The sequence below is a fragment of the Prionailurus viverrinus genome, chromosome B1 (genome assembly GCF_022837055.1).
Source record: "Prionailurus viverrinus isolate Anna chromosome B1, UM_Priviv_1.0, whole genome shotgun sequence".
Lineage (NCBI taxonomy): Eukaryota > Metazoa > Chordata > Mammalia > Carnivora > Felidae > Prionailurus > Prionailurus viverrinus.
This window is the reverse complement of record NC_062564.1, coordinates 97,285,287-97,304,966: the sequence shown is the minus strand read 5'-3', so window position 1 is coordinate 97,304,966 and position 19,680 is coordinate 97,285,287. Positions and strand designations below refer to the sequence as shown.

At 37.5% G+C, this 19,680-nt stretch overlaps 1 protein-coding gene across 3 annotated transcripts in view; it reads left to right on the top strand.

The window, feature by feature from the left end:
- Window positions 1-18,450, top strand: part of INTU (inturned planar cell polarity protein) — a 94,401-nt gene extending 75,951 nt beyond the window's left edge. For 2 of the 3 annotated variants that reach the window (XM_047857525.1, XM_047857524.1), the window contains exons 14-16: window positions 556-745; window positions 7,180-7,337; window positions 16,876-18,450. In XM_047857525.1, the coding sequence (XP_047713481.1) occupies window positions 556-745; window positions 7,180-7,337; window positions 16,876-16,987 (460 nt within the window). In that variant the 3' untranslated portion in view covers window positions 16,988-18,450. The remainder of the gene's footprint in view (window positions 1-555; window positions 746-7,179; window positions 7,338-16,875) is intronic. The other variant, XR_007151854.1, reaches the window with a different exon arrangement.
- The last annotated feature ends 1,230 nt before the right edge of the window (window positions 18,451-19,680 follow it).

The following is a 19,680-nucleotide window of genomic DNA, read 5'->3' as shown; positions in this document are numbered from 1 at the left end:
AAGACGGTGATGATGAATAGTAGAATACTACCAGTAATTGTCATAGTATTCTAGATTATTAACCCAGTTTTGCAGTCACTAATAATAATTTTATTTTTCTTCAGGATCATCAGTCTGACTGTTATGCTACAAACTTAAATGTGTTCATTTTGTTGGAAGGTGTTCTTGTATGTGGTCCACTCTGGACTGATACCTTATTTATGACTTGTAGGTATCTGGGCCAGACAGGGGCTGAGTTATTTATTACCAACCATGGAAAAAGAAGGGTTTAGCCAATTTGGGTTGTTTAGCAAAGGAATAATTAAGTGGTTTGCAATTGGTGTTTATCCTCACATACCATGTAGTATTTGCCTCCATTAACGAATTGATAATAACCCTAGCTGTACTTTAGTTAAGGAGGAAATGGGAATTACATATTTGTACTAGTTTCCCTGTCCTAATTACACTCCTAATATTATATTGTAGATAAAAACTTAGGAGTCTATAAACATTCAAAATGAAGGAATATTTTTAAGCTTACTTAAATATTTTTTTCTTTCTTTTGTTCTTTTCAAGATTGACATCTGGTCCTGAGAACACACTTTTCCACTATGTTGCCTTAGAAACTGTGCAAGGGATCTTTATTACTCCTACCCATGAAGAAGTGGCACAGCTAAGTGGCTCTATCCACCCTCAACTAATAAAGAATTTCCATCAGTGTTGTCTCTCCATTCGTGCAATTTTCCAACAGACATTGGTAGAAGAGGTAGGATACTGCCATAAGTATACTTTTCTGTTTTGTTCCCAGATCTCTAAATATTATCTCTAAAAGGTCTTTAATCAGTATGCCCAATAATTACAGTTTTTATTTAAAAATTTTGTAACAATCACCCAATCTAACTAGAGCACCCAATCTAACTTGAGTGCCCAAAGGATTATACTCACCGTATTTAACTTCAAAGCTTTGTTTCATAATACTGAGTTTGATGTCCTGGATTACTATTTCAGAAAACGGTGGACCTGTGTTCTTCTACAGCAAAGTAGAATATGGTAGTTTGTAATGTAAATTAGCCTCCATATTTGACATTTGTGAGTCAACCATTACTTGCGCAGTAGTATCTACCTGTTGGTAACTCTGATAATTCTTTAAGTATTCCATCAGTAATATAAGGTATTTTGTAATATAATAAGGTAAAATATAGCAGTAGACACAAGACTGTTGTAAATGTTTCAGACACTTGTTTCATTTCTTGCTTGCTTGCTTGCTTGCTTTTTAATCCAGGATGAAGTTTCATTTAATATTATACCTCTGGAAAGTAGTAATGTTGTATATAATTAAAAAATCAATTAGATTATCTTAATGGCAGGGAAAAGTATGTGTTGATTTCTGGAAAAGGATAAACATACAGAAATTCACTTGTCAGTGGTCAAATATCATACAGCCAAAAAAAATTAAAAAATAAAAAACCACAAAACCCTCTCTGAAGATGCTAGTAATGTATACAGCAATATGTGTGTTAAGAACGCTAAGTTTGTGAAGAACTTGGGTTTAAAGTAGAACATTGGACTGGGAATAAGGAATCCTGGACTGAGCCTCAACTCTTCCTATTTCCTTACTGTAAAGTAAGTGGGCTGAATTATGTCTTAGAACTTGTTCAGCAATAAATTCTGTGTCTGATAGGATTTCTTCTTTGAGCTATCAGAAATTAGTATTCAGCAAAATGTTATGTCTGACCATATATCTCTGTGTGCTTTGTGGTCTTACGATCCCCCTTTCCTTGTAACATAACTGGTTGATTCTATAAAGGAATGTCTCATTAATTTATTCATGTAATACTCATGACGCAAAATAAGTATTACTCATGTAGAGGTCTGTTGTCCCTGTCGGTTGATTGATGAGGTCTCTTTGAGCCAGTTAATTAAAGCTCCATAAGGGTCTTCTCGTCTTATTGTTATATTCCCACCTCTTCACGGGAAGGTCAATTTCACGGATTGGAAGTAAGAGACAGTAAAGCCCTCCTGTGGCCATTCGTACAAGTCCCTATTTAGGGAACAAGTGATTATGCTACCTTTGCACAGTCAGGATACCGCAGCCATTTAACTAATGTCACCAGGCAGGCACTGCCTCTAATACTAGAAATGCTAAAGGTGATGTTTTTGGTATACAGGCGGGGCTTGTGTTTGCCGAGTTCTTTTTACTTCTTTTAATCTTTCCTTATTTGCATACCTGTGTTGGGTTAACAATTGGTTTGATATTTGGTTTATGGTTAGGTTATATTTATCTTGTCGTTAACTATCAGTGGTTATCCGCTCTGATATAAGCTTATGCAAGGAGAAGTATTTCTTGTTACTTATATTAGCATTATTGCTTCTATTGTTGAATAGATTGACCCAGTATTGAGTTAGGAGTTGGTTGCATTTTTTGACATTAAGGTGTTTTGATTGTTGAGCTTGAACACTTTCTTAATTGATGGCTGCTTTTAAGCCAACTATGGTTTATGTTTATGCTTACTCTCTAAGGAAGGCTGTATCCTAGTTCTAAAAAGCTGTACCTTTTTAGATTATATTTTAAACTTACATTAGAATTTTAGGAGGTTTTTGGGGTAAGTTTAAAGTTGAACTAAAATTCTGTTCTGGGTAACCAGCTATCTCCAGGCTCGTTAGGCTTTTCACCTCTACCCACAAATCTCACCATTTTGCAACATAGACAAGTTCATCCCGTAAAGATTGTTCATGGGTAGCTCGTCTGGTTTCAGGGGACCTAGCTAAAGTTCTCTTTGTTAGGTTGTTCTAGCTAATTCATTATGCAAAAGGTACAAGGGGTAATCTTTGCTGTGTAGTGCTTTTAATTTTTCTTTCATCTTTCCCTTGCAGTACTCTCTCTATAGCGCCAAGTTAAATTTCTATCTCCTATACTTTTAAGGGTAACTGTTTTATTTTATTGTCTAATGTTAATTTAATTTATGGGTGTTTGGGCTAGCTTTGGCTCAAGATGGTCAGTTTAATATGAAATCTTCTGGGTGTAAGCCAGATGCTTTGTTTAAGCTACATCTTGTTTATCCAAGCACACTTTCCAGTATGCTTACCTTGTTACGACTTGTCTCATCTTGTGGGTTTAGTGGTTTGAATAGTTTTTTTTTAAGGGTTTTTGTCACTTGAGGAGGGTGACGGGCGGTGTGTGCGTGCTTCATGGCCCAATTCAATTGAGCTCTCTATTCTCAATTTACTACTAAATCCTCCTTTAGTCCTTAGTTTCATAAGGATTTTCGTGGGTATTCTAGTTATAGAAAATGTAGCCCATTGCTTCCCATCTCATGGGCTACACATTGACCTAACTTTTTTGGGTTAAGATACTTGTGCTTACTTTTCTTCCCTTTTTAGGGTTTGCTGAAGATGGCGGTGTATAGGCTGATTTAGCCAGAAATGGTGAGGTATATTGGGGTTTATCGATTATAGAACAGGCTCTTCTAGAGGGATATAAAGCACCGCCAAGTCCTTTGAGTTTTAAGCTGTTGCTAGTAGTTCTCTGGCGGATAGTTTTGTTTAGTTAAACTATCTAGGTTTAAGCTAAGCATAGTGGGGTATCTAATCCCAGTTTGGGTCTTAGCTATCGTGTGGTTGGAGATTTCGTGCTGTATTTTTACATTAACTGTAGCTTTTTACAGCCTAGTTAAGGTTTAACTTTAGTATGAGTTTTTCTCTATAACACGCTTTACGCCATGGGTCTATTAGTTTGGGTTAATCGTATGACCGCGGTGGCTGGCACGAAATTTACCAACCCTTGTTTAATATAGCTTAGTCGAACTTTCATTCATAGCTTAATTTTTATCACTGCTGTATCCCGTGGGGGTGTGGCTGAGCAAGGTGTCATGAGTTAAGTGGTTGTGTGCTTGATACCAGCTCCTTTAGGTCGCTGAGTGACCTCGAGGGCATTTTCACCCGGGTACGGAGGCTTGCATGTGTAATCTTATTAATAACTAATGGAAAGGCCAGGACCAAACCTTTGTGTTTATGGAGTCTAACGACTCATCTAGGCATTTCAGTGCCTTGCTTTGTATATTTAAGCTACATTAACAGGGAGGAAGTATTGTATTAAGTTGATTAGGTGTGGGAAAAATATTGCTCGATAGGGACGAATTAGAGTTTAGGTTAGTGTATCTATAGATAGCTGCGAACAGAGATATAAATTAGTATTAGTAGTTAGTAATAACAGGGATTTGGTGAATTTATAAATGTTGCTTCTTAGGCCTTATATTTAGGTACAGGTTTAGTCTTGTTTTTGGGGTTTGGTAGGACAGTAATAAACGCGTATTTTTACTAATAAGGTTAACGGGGGGTAAGGGGGATTTGGTTAAGCTAGTTATTTACTAAATTATAAAGTGTTTGCATGTGTAATGCATATATGCGTATGTGTAAACGTGAGTGTACGTGTATACGTGTATGCGTGTGTGCGTGTACGTGGGTGCGTGCGCGCCGTGTCCCGTGAGACGTTAGGAATTGAAATGTATGTCCTGTAACCATTGACTGAATTGCACCTCATTTGTATGCGTGTGGAGACCCCGCATAGAGAATAAGCCCAGCTACAAGATATTTGACTGCATCGAGACCTTTATGGTCATAGCTGAGTCATAGCAAGTTCCCCTCCTAAAAATTAAAAAATACCAAATGCATGACACCACAGTTATATGTGATCATGGGCTGATTAGTCATTAGTCCATCGAGATGTCCCATTTGAGAGGGTTGAAGGATTGGAGTCAAGAATTTGATGGCCCTGAGGTAAGAACCAGATGCCAGGTATAGTTTCACAATAGAAACCCCCAGGTTAAGATGGGCCCGGTGCGAGAAGAGGTACAAGTTCAGGCAATGGTTGCTGGTTTCTCAAGGCTTGGTGATTAAGCTCTTTCGGACAGTTGAGGTCCATAGAGGATTAGTCCTAGAACTAATATTATGTACGACTATACACTATTATGTCTTATGTAATATAAATATTACGCATAAGCATTTGCGTAAGTATTACACTTAGTAATGCAATGTATTACAATGCTTAGTAATGTAAATTAGCCTTTTCCATATTACTGAACTATTGAGGTACCTACTATGTACCAGACACTGTTCTGGTGCTGGGGATACAGCAGTGAACAAAGTCCCTTTCTTCATGAAGCTATTACCAGTGGAAGAGTCTACATTGTGTGAAGGGAGGTCTGGGTTCTTGTATTCCAGAAAGATTTACATGAGGATCTGTGTTCAAATAAAGACAGCAAGGAGGAAGGTAGCAAGCATAAAACAGTTTGCTTATTTATTTATTTATTTATTTGTTTATTTATTTATTTATTTATTTATTTAAAACAGTTTATTAAGGACAGTACACTGGCAAGGTGGGAGAGTTGGCAGGCCCAGAGGTGGTAGCTGCACCTGGGTTAGGGGTCTCTTTTCTTTTTATGTTTGTGTAGGTTACGGGTCATAGCCGGGACAGTCTCTGGTTTGAAAGGGGAGTTTTGGGCTCTGCAGGGTTCTTGCCACAACTGTCATGGCCATCTTCCTCCTTGGTGGGGAGTGTAGAGGTTGAAACCACAATGTAAATATATTATAATGAAGCTGTAGGTTACCCTGGGGCAGAGGGAGGTGGAAGAGGAGAGCTTTGGCTCTTGGTCTATCAGCTCCTGGGCATTGGATGCCTTAATTTAAGGCCAGGATATTAAAAGCCAACAAGTCAGGATGTGATGCCCTTAGGCTTCTAATGTGTCACCTATTTATCACTGCCTTTGCCTCCTGCTCACGTTTAACTAACGGCCTATTCTACCAAAACCTATATCTAATGGAGAAGACGAATTAATTCGCAAGTCGTATAATATGTCAGGTAGGATAAGTTTAACAGGAATAATAAGATAGGTAATATTTGAACAAAGACCTGAATGAAGTGAGGAAACGATCTGAAGGCAGGGCTTCCAGACAGAGAAAACAAGTACAAGTGCAATTGCAAAGCCACAGAAGTAGGAGTGGCTGAGAATGCTGGAGCCATCGGGGAGGAGGGTGGTAGGAGTTGAGATGGCAAAGGTTAGCAGGGCCAAATCGCACATGGCCTGATATATTTAAGGACTTTGGGGTTGCTCTGAAGGAGATAGGAAGCTCTCAGTTCTGAGCAGAGGAAGGACATGATCCTAAATTTTTGAAAGGATCACTTGAGCTACTACTGTGCCAAGAACAAGCTCTGTAGTGTAGCAAGGGTAGAGGCAGGGACCAGGAATTTCCATTAGGAGGCTATAGAAATTCTCAAAGCAAGATGATAGTGGCTTCTGGATTCTGGATGTATTTTGGAGAGTGAGCCAAAAGGATCTGTTGACAGATTAGGTAAGGATTTTCAGAGAAAGAGAAGAATCCAGGATCACTCCATGATTTTAGCCTGAGCCTTACAAAGAGTCTTTTTTTTTTTTTTTCCAAATGAGTCATTCTTTTGCTAATGATTTAATCAATGGGAAATTTAGAGTATGCATGAAAGAAGAGACCACAGGCACCTAGATAGCTCTGTGGGTTAGGCAGCCATCTCTTGACTTGGGCTCAGGTCATGATCCTATAGTTTGTGAGATTGAGTCCCATGTTGAGTTCCATGCAGACAGCCTGCAGCCTGCTTGGGATTCTCTCTCTCTCTCTCTCTCTCTCTCTCTCTCTGTCCACCCTTACCCGGCTCATGCATGCGTTCTTGCTTTCTCTCTAAAAAATAAATAAATAAACTTTAAGAAAGGAAGAGACAATACTGTTTTAAGTATATTACAAAATCATCTATTAATTTAGTAACCTATTCATTAGTAATCTATTTATTAAGCACCTACTATGTACCTGGCCCTGCTGCTTCAAAACATACAAATATGAATATCATATTGTCTCTGCCCTAGCAAAAAGCATATAGTCTACTGGAGAAGACAGATCTATAAACTGCTAATATAATTAATATAAATACTAATAATATAGGGCTGTGAGCAAAATGTTTTCTGGGAGATTTCAAGGACACTTTATCTATAAAGTCTTTTTTAGGAAATGGTATTTATACTAAGTATGAAGAAGAATAAAAATTTTCCCACCGATGAGAAGAGTGTCATTCTAGGCACTTAAGTATTAGGATCAGTCAATTCAAATCTCTGTGTGAAAACATTTTAAAGTAACATTAATACCAGTGAATACTAATAATACTTATTTAATTTACAGAAAAAGAAAACACTAAATGGTGAAGATCATTCAGGTTCTACAAATTCAGTATCTTCTCTTCACCCTGTGAAAGAACATGGTGTGTTGTTTGAATGCTCACCTGAAAAGTGGACAGATCAGAGAAAAACACCACCAGTTATGGCTTACTGGGTAGTAGGGTAAGTGGGGAAAAAAAGTATTTGAAAGTGAAGTAAAATGTTAGAAAAGCAGTAAAAGAGATAAGCATTTTAAGATGTAGGCATGGACGGGGCGCCTAGGTGGCTCAGTCGGTTAAGTGGCCGACTTCAGCTCAGGTCATGATCTCGCGGTCCGTGAGTTCGAGCCCCACGTTGGGCTCTGTGCTGACAGCTCAGAGCCTGGAGCCTGTTTCGGATTCTGTGTCTCCCTCTCTCTCTGACCCTCCCTCGTTCATGCTCTGTCTCTCTCTGTCTCAAGAATAAATAAACGTTAAAAAAAAATTTAAAAAAAAAAGATGTAGGCATGGAATTATTAATCCAACTATAATATTTTAATAGACTTTAGAATTTTGCTTTATTTACCATCTCCTTAAATTCCTCCCAAGAATTTCTCTTTTTACTCTTTCTTTTTGTTAATGTATTTTTAAATTCAAGTATAATTAACACACAGTGTTATATTAGTTTTAGGCATACAATATAATGATTCAACAATTGTATACATTACTCAGTGTTCATCATGATAAGTGTACTCCTCATCCCCTTTACCTATCTCACCCATCTCCCACCCACCTCCCCTCTCTCAACCACCAATTTGTTCTCTGTATTTAAGAGACTGTTTTTCAGTTTGTCTCTTTTTCTTCTTTGTTTTGTTTCTTAAATTCTACATTTAAGTGAAATCATGTGGTATTTGTCTTTCTGACTGTTGTCTTTTTCTATTAAAAAAAGCTGATTTTGTTATCTTATAAAATTATACTACTAATACACTAAAAGATAATGATTCCACAATTTTACTATTTCCTTCTATCCATCCCTACTTCTTTTCTTCCCTGTCTCCTCCTTTCTTTACCTCTTCCTTCTTCTTTCTCCCCACCCCACCCACCAACTACAAGACCCTGCCTGACCTAGCTCCTGCCCACTTGTTTCCATCTATCATTCCTTCTCCGCCCACTGTGCACAGCCACACTGGCATCCGTTGAATCTCGTTCCTGCTAGTCCTTCTGTGTGAAATGTTCTACCTCTTAACCTTTGTATGTCTGGCTCCTTGATATTCAGATCAATGTTGGCCTCAAAAAGAGGATCCATGGGTTTTATTCTCAAGTTAGTTAACATAAAGTGTAGTGTTAGTTTCAGGAGTAGAACCCAATGATTCATCACTTACATATAACACGCAGTGCTCATCCCAACAAATTCTCTCCTTGATGCCCTCACCCATTTACCCCACCCCCATCAACCCTCAGTTTGCCCTCTGTATTTTGAAGTCTCTTATGGTTTCCCTCCCTCTCAGTTATTGTTTATTTTCTTGTTTGTATATGGTCTTCCTCCCCTTCACTAGAAAATTAGCTTTATGAGGTCAGGAATTGTATCCATCTTGTCCACTACTGGTGCCTGCAACAGCATTGTACATAGTCATTTGATAAATATGTAACAATTGAGTAAATGGAGTTGTGCTTGGCAAAATGTGATAGTGGGAGGGTGGTATGGCAAACACGAAGATAAAGTCACAGCTATCAGCAGTCTTACATCTAGAAGAAGAAATACAAAATATGCTCAAACATATATATATATATATTTATGGATATATAGATTTTTTTTAGATAGATAGAATGAATTAGTTGATACAACCAAACACTATGGGAGTTCTGAGGAAGGGGTGAAAACCTATGTTGGGATTACAAAGAAAGGCTTATAGATTCCATTTGGCCTAGTTTGAAAATGAATTGGATTTGGATAGAACATTCTAGGAAAAGGATGGGATGAAGAAAGACCAAAACAAGGGAAATCATAAGGCATACAGTGAGTAGACTGATTTGCCAGGATGGTAAAGGAATGATATATACAAAGATAAAATGAAAGATCGACTGGAAAGCTAAGTTAGGACCACTGCAGAGAGCCTCCAATTTCTGACCCAGGAATTCAGTTTTGAGCGAAATATTGAACCACTAAACATTCTTTGAGTTGCAGTAAATAATTGATGGAAGAGCTGGCTACTGGTGTGGTACCCGCACCTGGCCCCTGGGGGTAGGGGAGCCAGCCCTGACTAGGTAGTGAACTCAGAGGTGCATTGGGAGAGCAGTCCCCTCCTTTGAGTGCTGTGGGAAGAAGATATATTGCCACTCCAAGGACAAATGACCCTGCAGGCACCAGCCAGAGACCTTTCGTCAGCTGGGCGGAGTGGCACTATGGGGCACATGGAGCAGGATCCTTTCAGACATTGGAGTTTGAATCCCAGCCAAGTGCCTCAGAGGCGTTGGAGACTGCAGAGTGGGACAAACAGGCTGCTCGCACCTGCACGGTGCTATGAGGATTGTCTCAACAGTGTGGTTTGTGACACCCGGCAGGGGAGCGGAGATTGGGGTGTTACCGTTTTTCTCCCCATCACCAACTTGGTGGGGCTTCAGGGAACAAGACAGCACCCACCGCCCCCCCAGTGGAGGCGGGACCTGTTTATACCAAATTCCACCCTTCCGTGCCTGGCAACTGCATATCTACCAGAGCGAGACTGACACTGACTGAACCAGAAGGCCCCTCCTCTAGACCAGCACAGCCGCCAGTTCCAAGGCACCATCAGACAATGACATTTTTAATCTATTCTTTTTATACCTCTTCTGTATCTCCTTCCTCTTTATTTTCCTCTCTCTCTCTCTCTCTCTCTCTGGATTAAGCCATGTAGTTTCTCAGAACCTTTGCCTGGTCATTTTTTTTCCCCCACCCCTGTCATTTCTCTCTTTGTATGAAATAAGGCTTCTTTCACCACCACCCCCTTTCTTAATTTTTTCCACGTTATTTCAATGAACAAATCAAAGCACACCTGGTGGAAGGTCCAAACCACCACTACAAATAGGAAGATAAAGCAACCAGAGTCACAACAACAGACAACACTCAACACACTCCAAAAACACCTCCTGAAGGGCCAGGCCCTGGACAGTCTATGACCCCTTTTTGATATAGTAGTACTCACAGATGCAGGACACATAACAAACTATTAAAACATGTAAAAGGCAGAAAACTAACCAAAATTATGAAACAGAAGGATTTTCCTTAAGAAAAATTCCAGGAAGAAGTGACAGCCAGAGAATTGCTCAAAACAGATATAAACAATATATCTGAGCAGAATTTAGAATAATAGTCATAAGATTAATAGCTGGGCTTGAAAAAAGCATAGAAGACAGCAGAGAATCTATTGCTTCAGAGATCAAGGAACTAATAGTCACAATTAATTAAGAAATGCTGTAAATGAGGTGCAAAATAAACTAGATACAGTGACAGCAAGGATGGAGAAAGGAGAGGAGAGAATAACTGAAATAGAAGATAAATTATGGAAAATGATGAAGCCAAGAAAAAGAGAATAAGAAAATAGTAGGCCACGAGGGGAGAATTAGAGACCTAAATGATTCAATGAAATATAATAATATCTACCCATATCATAGGAGTTCCAGAGGAAAAAGAGAGAGAGAGAAAGGGGCAGAAGGTTTATTTGAACAAATTATAGCTGAGAACTTCCCTAATCTGGGGAAGGAAGCAGACATCCAAGTTCAGGAGGCACAGAGAACTCCCTTCAGAATAAACAAGAACAGGTCTTCATCATGTAATATCATAGTGAAACTGGCACTATGCAAAGATAAAGAGAGAATTCTTTAAGCAGCTAGGGACAAATGGGTCTTAACCTACAAGGGTAGACACATAAAGGTAGTAGCAGACCTGTCCGCTGAAACTTGGCAGTCCAGAAGAGAGTGGCAGGAAATATCCAATGTGCTGAAATATAAAATATGCATCCAAGAATCCTTTATCCAACAAGGCTGTCTTTCAGAACAGAAGGAGAGATAAAGGCTTTCCCAGACAAACAAAAACTGAAGGAGTTAATGACCACTAAACCAGATCTGCAGGAGATCCTAAGGGGGACTCTGAGTGGAATGCTACAAAGACTACAAAGGACCAGAGACATCACCACAGGCACGAAACCTACAGATAACACAAAGACACTAAATCCATATTTTTCAATAATCACTCTGAATGTAAATGGACTAAGTGCCCCAATCAAAAGACATAGGATATCATAATGGATAAAAAACCAAGATCCATCTATATGCTGTCTACAAGAGACTCATTTTAGACCTGAGGCACCTTCAGATTGAAAGTGAGGGGATAGAGAGCCATCTATCATGCTACTGGAAGTCCAAAGAAAGCTGGAGTAGCCATATTTGTCTCAGACAAACTAGATTTTAAACTAAAGACTGTAAAAAGAGATGAAGAAGGGCATTCTATCATAATTAAGGGGTCTGTCCATCAAGAAGAGCTAACAGTTGTAAATGTTTGTGTCCTCTACTTGAGAGCACCTAAATATATATATCAGTTAATCACAAACATAAGCAATCTTATTGATAACAATATGGTAATCGTAGGTGATGTTAATACTCCCCTTACAGCAATGGACAGATCATATAGGCAGAAAAATCAATAAAGAAACAATGTCCTTGAATTATACACAGGACTAGATGGACTTGACAGATATATTCAGAACTTTTCATCCCAAAGTAGCAGTATACACATTCTTCTCAACTGCACATGGAACATTCTCCAAAATAGATCATATACTGGGTCACAAAACAGCCCTGAATAAATATAAAAGAATTGAGATCATACCATACGTATTTTCAGACCACGATGCTATGAAACTTGAAATCAACCACAAGAAAAAATTTGGAAAGCCTCCAAATGCATGGAGGTTAAAGAATATTGTACTAAAGAATGAATGGGTCAACCAGCCAATTAAAGGAGAAATTTAAAAATATATGGAAGCAAATGAAAATGAAAACATGACAGTCCAAAGACTTTAGGATGCAGCAAAGATAGTCCTAAGAGGAAAATACCTTGCAATCCAGGACTATCTCAAGAAACAAGAAAAATCCCAAATACAAAACCTAACTTCACACTTAAAGGAACTAGAAGCAGAGCAGCAAAGAAACCCCAAAGCTAGCAGAAGAGAAATAATAAAGATTAAAGCAGAAATAAACAATATAGAATTAAAAAAAAAAACAGTGAAAACAGATCAATGAATCTAAGAGCTGGTTTTTTGAAAGAATAAACAAAATTGATAAAACCCTAGCCAGGCCTCTCCAAAAGAAAAGAGAGAACACAAATAGATAAAATCATGAATGAAAGAGGAAAGATCACAACCAACACCACAGAAATACAGTTATTAGAGAATACTGTGAAAAATTATACGCCAAGAAACTGGACAATCTGGAAGAAATGGACAAATTCCTAGACACCCAAAACTCAAACAGGAAGAAATAGAAAATTTAAACAGACCTATAACCAGCGAAGAAATTGAATAGGTTATCAAAAATCTCCCAGCAAATAAGAGTCCTGGGCCAGATGGCTTCCCAGGGGAATTCTACCAGACATTTAAAGCAGAATTAATACCTATTCTTTTCAAGTGTTTCCAAAAAATAGAAACAGAAGGAAAGCTTTCAGACTCATTCTATGAAGCCAGCATTCCTTTATTCACAAACCAAAGATCCCACTAAAAAAGGAGAATTACAGGCCAATATTCCTGATGAACATGGATGCAAAAATTCTCAACAAGATACTAGCAAATCTAATTCAAGAGTATATTAAAAGAATGATTCACCATGATCAAGTGGAATTCATTCCTGGGCTGCAGGGCTGGTTCAATATTTGCAAATCAATCAATGTGATACATCATATTAATAGAAGAAAAGATAAGAACCATATGATCCTGTCAATAGATGTGGAAAAAGCATTTGACAAAATACAGCATCCTTTCTTAATAAAAACCCTCAAGAAAGTTGGGATAGAAGGAATATACCTTAACATCATAAAAGCCATATATGAAAGGCCTACAGCTAATATCATCCTCAATGGAGAAAACCTAAAAGCTTTCCCCCTGAGATCAGGAACACAGTGGGGATGTCCATTCTCACCACTGTTGTTTAACATACTGTTGGAAGTCCTAGCCTCAGCAATCAGACAAAAAAATGAAATAAAAGGCATCCAAATTGGCAAGGAAGAAGTCAAACTTTCATTTTTTGTAGATGACATGATACTCTACATGTAAAACCCAAAACACTCCACCAAAAAACTGCTAGAACTGATCCATGAATTCAGAAAAGTCACAGTATGTACAATCAATGTACAGATCAGTTGCATTTCTATACACCAATAATGAAGCAACAGAAAGAGAAATCAAGAAATCAGTCCCATTTACAGTTGCACCAAGAATCATAAAATACCTAGGAATAAACCTAACCAAAGACGTAAAAGATCTATATGCTAAAAACTATAGAAAACTTATGAAAGAAATTGAAGAAGACACAAAGAAATGGGAAAACATTCCATGCTCATGGAATGGAAGAACAAATATTGTTAAAATGTCGATATTACCCAAAGCAATCTACACGTTCAATTCAATTCCAGTTAAAATTGCACCAGCATTATTCTCAGAACTAGAATAAACAATCCTAAAATTTGTATGGAACCACAAAAGACCCTGAATAGCTAGAATAATGTTGAAAAAGAAAACCAAAGCTGGAGGCATCACCATCCCAGACTTTAGCCTGTGCTACAAAGCTGTAATCATCAAGACAGCATGGTATTGGAACAAAAATAGACACATAGAGCAATGGAATAGAATTGAGAACCCAGAATTGGACCCACAAATATATGGCTAGCTCATCTTTGACAAAGCAGGAAAGAGTATCCAATGGAAAAAAGACAGTCTCTTTAGCAAATGGTGCTGGTAGAACTGGACAGCAACATGCAGAAGAATGGACCTGGGCCACTTTCTTACACCATACACAAAAATAAACTCAAAATGGACATAAGACCTAATGTGAGACAGGAGACCATCAATACCCTAGAGGAGGGGAACAACAGGCAACAACCTCTTTGACCTTTGCAACTGAGGTTGCAGCAACTTCTTACTCAGCACATCTCTGCAGGCAAGGGAAATAAAAGCAAAAATGAACTATTGGGACCTCTTCAAGATAAAAAGCTTCTGCATAGCAAAGGAAACAATCAACAAAACTAAAAGGCAAATGACGGAATAGGAGAAGATATTTGCTAATGACATACCAGATAAAGGTTATTATTCAAAATCTATAAAGAACTTACCAAACTCAACACTGGAAAAACAAATAATCCAGTGAAGAATTGGGCAGAAGACATGACTAGACACTTTTACAAAGAAGACATCCAGATGGCCAACAGACACATGAAAAAATGCTCAACATCACTCATCATCTTGGAAATACAAATCAAAACCACACTGAGATACCGCCTTACACCGGTCAGAATGGCTAAAATTAACAACTCAGGAAACAACAGATGTTGACAAGGATGTGGAGAATCAGGAACCCTCTTGTACTGCTGGTGCAAATGGAATCTGGTACAGCCATTCTAGAAACAGTGTAGAGTTTCCTCAAAAAATTAAAAACAGAATTACCCTACAACCCAGCAATAGCACCACTAGGAATTTATCCACAGGATACAGAGTGCTGATTCACAGGGGCACATGCATCCCGATGTTTATAGCAGCACTATCAACAATAGCCAAATTATGGAAAGAGCCCAAATGTTCACCAACTGATGAATGGATAAAGAAGATGTGGTATATATATACAATGGAATACTACTCAGCAATGAGAAAGAATGAAATTTTGCCATTTGCAACAATGTGGATGGAACTGGAGAGTATTATGCTAAGTGAAATAAGTCAGAGAAACATATCATGTGTTTTCACTCATATGTGGAATTTGAGAAACTTAACAGAAGACCATGGGGAAAGAAGGGGAAAAAAATAGTTACAAACAGAGAGGGAGAGAGGCAAACCACAAGAGACTCATAAATGCAGAGAACAAACTGAGGGTTGACAGGGGCGGGGGAGAGGGGAAAATGGGTGATGGGCATTGAGGAGGGCACTTGTTGGGATGAGCACTGGGTGTTGTATGTAAGCAATGAATCATGTGAATTTACTCCCGAAGCCAAGAGTACCCTGTATACACTGTATGTTAGCTAACTTAAACATAAATTATATTTAAATTAATAAATAATAAATAAAAAACAAAATTTAACCTAAAAAAAATTGGTGGAAGAAGTAATCCTGTGTATTGGTCCATAAGATTTTGAATCACCTGAGTCACTTATTAAAATCAGAGACGCCTGTGGCCCACCCCAGACCCACTAACAGAATCTAGGATAGCGGGACTCTATATTTTTAGTAAACTCCTTGTGATTGTGATTGTGTAATCAACCAAAGTTGGGAGGAGCATCAGCATAAGCTCAACTCTGTGTAGTCTGATTAGAGATGTGCTACTGTAAGATTACACCAGGAGCAGGAAAGGGAGTAGTGTAGACACAGAGAACAGAGATAAGAACAGTTAGGCATACATGCACATGTGCAGTGGAGCCTTAACTACATTCACAACAATTGGAATAGAAAGAATCAAGAGGTATTGAATTATGATGATGCAGATATGTATATACTAGATAAATTTGGAGCACCTGGGTGGCTTAGTCAGTTAAGCATCCAACTTGGGATCAGGTCAAGATTTCACGGTTCGTGAGTTCGAGCCCCACATAAGGCTCTGTGCTGACAGCTCAGAGCCTGGAGCCTGCTTCAGATTTTGTGTCTCTCTCTCTGCCCCTCCTTCGCTTGCACTCTGTCTCTCTCTCTCAAAAATAAATAAACATTAAAAAAAAAAAGAATAGAAAAATTTAAGGAAGTCAGGCAAACTATCTCTGATTTAAAAGTTTGACTTGTATATACTAATGTCCACTAAATGTATCAAAAAAATTTTTTTTAATTTTTTTTAATGTTCATTTATTTTCGAGAGAGAGAGACAGCAACAGAGTGTGAGAGGGCTAGGGGCAGAGAGAGATAGAGACACAGAATCAGAAGGAGGCTCCAGGCCCTGAGCTGTCAGCACAGAGCCTGACGCAAGGCTCAAATTTACATGCCATGAGATCATGACCTTAGCTGAAGTCAGGCACTTAACCAACTGAGTCACCTAGGTGCCCCATAAATATATCAAAATTTTAACTCTCTAAAAAAATCAAAGTTTCAATGGTATTTCCAATTGAATACTATCTCCAAAAACAAATCATATATTTAAAATGTTTTAATAATAATTAACATTTAGAAAGTAAATGGCAGTGTTCAGTAACTATTGTACTTAATGATGTTAACATCAACTGGCTTTATTGTAATAATAATGACTACATTTAATATTTTAAAACTGAGGGATATGGTAATTACATATTGATGAAATAGGCTTTTTACACTCTGGAAAAATAGAAATAATTGACCTAAGACATATATTATTTATTTAAAAATTAATCTAGCTGTATTTCCCCCTACTATAGATTTAGACTAGTGGTTTTTAATTCACTACTAATTCTTTCAAAAACAAAAATAAGATATATTAAAAGATTGGAGTTTTTTTCCCTTTGATTTTTGTTTTTTGAATTTCTGAAATGAGTGTGTTCTTTTCCTCTACAGGAGACTCTTTCTTCGTCCCAAACTTCAAGAACTTTACGTCTGTTTTCATGATTCAGTCACAGAAATTGCCATAGAAATGGCTTTTAAATTGTTCTTTGGATTAACCTTGTAGCTGTGTTTTCTTGATGCATAGCAACTATGCATGGAACATTGAACAGTGTTAGGATTGCTGAAAACATACACAAGAAGATAAGGTTTAGCTTCTTTTAACTGTTCAGTTTTGAACATAATAATGTTAAATATTGAGATAATATGCTCTTGGGTTTGATGCACTAAATCTTATGTAGTATTGTCAGACTTTTGAAAAGATACTTGATCAAAATAAGAAGGGATTTTTAACTTATTTCCATTTTTGTATGTAATGTTAATTTATTGACCAGTTTGAAATAATGTGAAGTTTTATTTAAAATTAATAGAGGAAATATTTATCTTGAGGAAATATTTATCTTGGAAAAATACACAGTTCATAAGTACATTCACTTGTGTATTTTTCTCAAGACTAATGAGGATATCTGGTGAAAGAATCACAAAACTGGAGGATGTGACCGGGTCCTGTAACTAATTAGTGCTGTGACCATGAACAAGTTTTTGTACCTCTCTGAGTTCAGAATCTTCATGTATAAATGAGATGACTGCATTGAGACTTCTAAAGTCCCTCTTAAGTAACATGTGCAATTTTTTTTCTTCTTGCCTACTCGTCAGTATCTAAATTTGTAATGTCCAAGTACTGACTCCTTATTAGATCAAATACTTTTCTTTAGTTTAAGTGCTTTAATAGATACCTCACTGTGGGGTAGAAGAACTAAGGAATGAAAATTAAACTTTTTTCTCTATTTATTTGATTCTCTTTACTCTTTCAGATCAGCTCTGTTTTGTCCAGAATATAGTTTTTAAACTATTTAGTGTCCATAAACTTTTATTATTTTTCTTTTTGTTGAAATATATTCAGGTATGCACACACATTTTATATAGTTCATGAATTTCAAGACAGCTGTATGTAAATCTTTTTACGAACCTAATCATGTTAAAAAACACTGAAAAACTTGGATTAAAGTAATCCTATGGTGACTTGTTAAGTACTAATTTTTGCCTTACAAATATGTCTCATTATGTGTTGGGTTTTCCCAGAGGGAGGTACCTTAATGAGCAAAAGTTTACTTGACCTTTAGTAGAGAAAGAAAACTAATGAGATAAGAATTTTCTTTGACTGTGACAATTTGGTATATTGAGAAGGAAGGAAAAACATAATAACTGCATTTTTTATTACCATTTACCTAATGGATCCTCCTGAAGCCTCAGATGCCCTTAAGACTACAATACTGGGTTTTTTCTTCTTCAGGACTTAAGCTTTGGAAGGAAAATTATGCCAACACATGTAAAATCAGTTTCTATTTCCTTCCCCTCAGACGCCTGGAACATGAGCCCTCCAGGTTAGAATTAACTGTAAAACATAGTGGGTGCACCATTTGAAATATTTGGTCTTTTTTTAATTTTTTTTTTAACGTTTATTTATTTTTGAGACAGAGAGAGACAGAGCATGAACGGGGAAGGGTCAGCGAGGGAGACACAGAATCTGAAACAGGCTCCAGGTCTGAGCTGTCAGCACAGAGCCCGACATCAGCACAGAGCCCGACGCAGGGCTCTAACTCACGGACCGCGAGATCATGACCTGAGCCGAAGTCAGCTGCTCAACCAACTGAGCCACCCAGGCGCCCCTGAAATATTTGGTCTTAAAAGAAACACTGTTACCTCTCTGTAATCAGTTTGAGAAATTTTCACCCAGGTATTTAAAATGCAAATGACTATATTTGTCCTATTAGTGACTTGTGGGCCTTAAATTTAACATTGAAATCAAGGCAAGAAACTTTGGTTCTTGAAATGTACAAAATGGCTTAAAATATCCTCCCCTTAAGATCACAGTATTGGTCAGAATGGTAGACTCTTTACCACTGAATTAGTTTAAGGAACTTTGTTTATAAGTATTTATTAAATGTCTTAAATTTCTTAATATGTCCCCCAAACACCATGTGCTATTTTCAATACTCAGATGTATTAATAAATGCAGCTATTAATCCCCTCAGCTTTTCAAACAGACTGAACTAAAATATCTCAGGTTTTATTATAAGGGACTTTTTAAAATTTCATTTAATGAAATTTTGGTCTTTTGAACTGCTTTAATGGTGTCAAAGAATCTTGAGACCACCACTCAATAACTAAAATAAAAAGACAAAGTAGTCTACTTACCTTAATAAGAGGAAAATCCTTTGCTACTTTGTAGATGTATAGCATAATGTTCATGTTGCAGAGACATTGCATTTTTAGGAAATAAAACCAAACATTGTGGTTGTCATCTCTAAATGGATATTGAAGTAAGCATTGTAACTAAATCTAGCTGCCCATTTTCCAAATTTATTGAGATGCACATCTGAAAGATCAATCTGACTATTGGCCAATGACTGCCTATCTGCCACTTTATTTAAAAAAAAGGGACAAAGTAAAAGTGCAGATACCCCAGAGGTATGTTTTAGCAGATACAGAAACATTCTTAAGTTGGATTTTATTATTAGCATCCTGCAAATGTTCCCTTTTACTAGACTATGAATGCAAAAGACTATAGAACTATCAATTTTGGGAAATACCAGGTACTATTTTATCATCACCATATATCTTGTAGCCCCCCCAAAATTATGTTTTAGATTCTACACCTTCCACCCTTCACCCTCCTCCCCTTTCTTCCTTTGTTTTCTTTCTGTCGGGTTAGAGAACTGTACTTAGCAAAGGAGAGTTTCTTATTTGTGCCAAGAA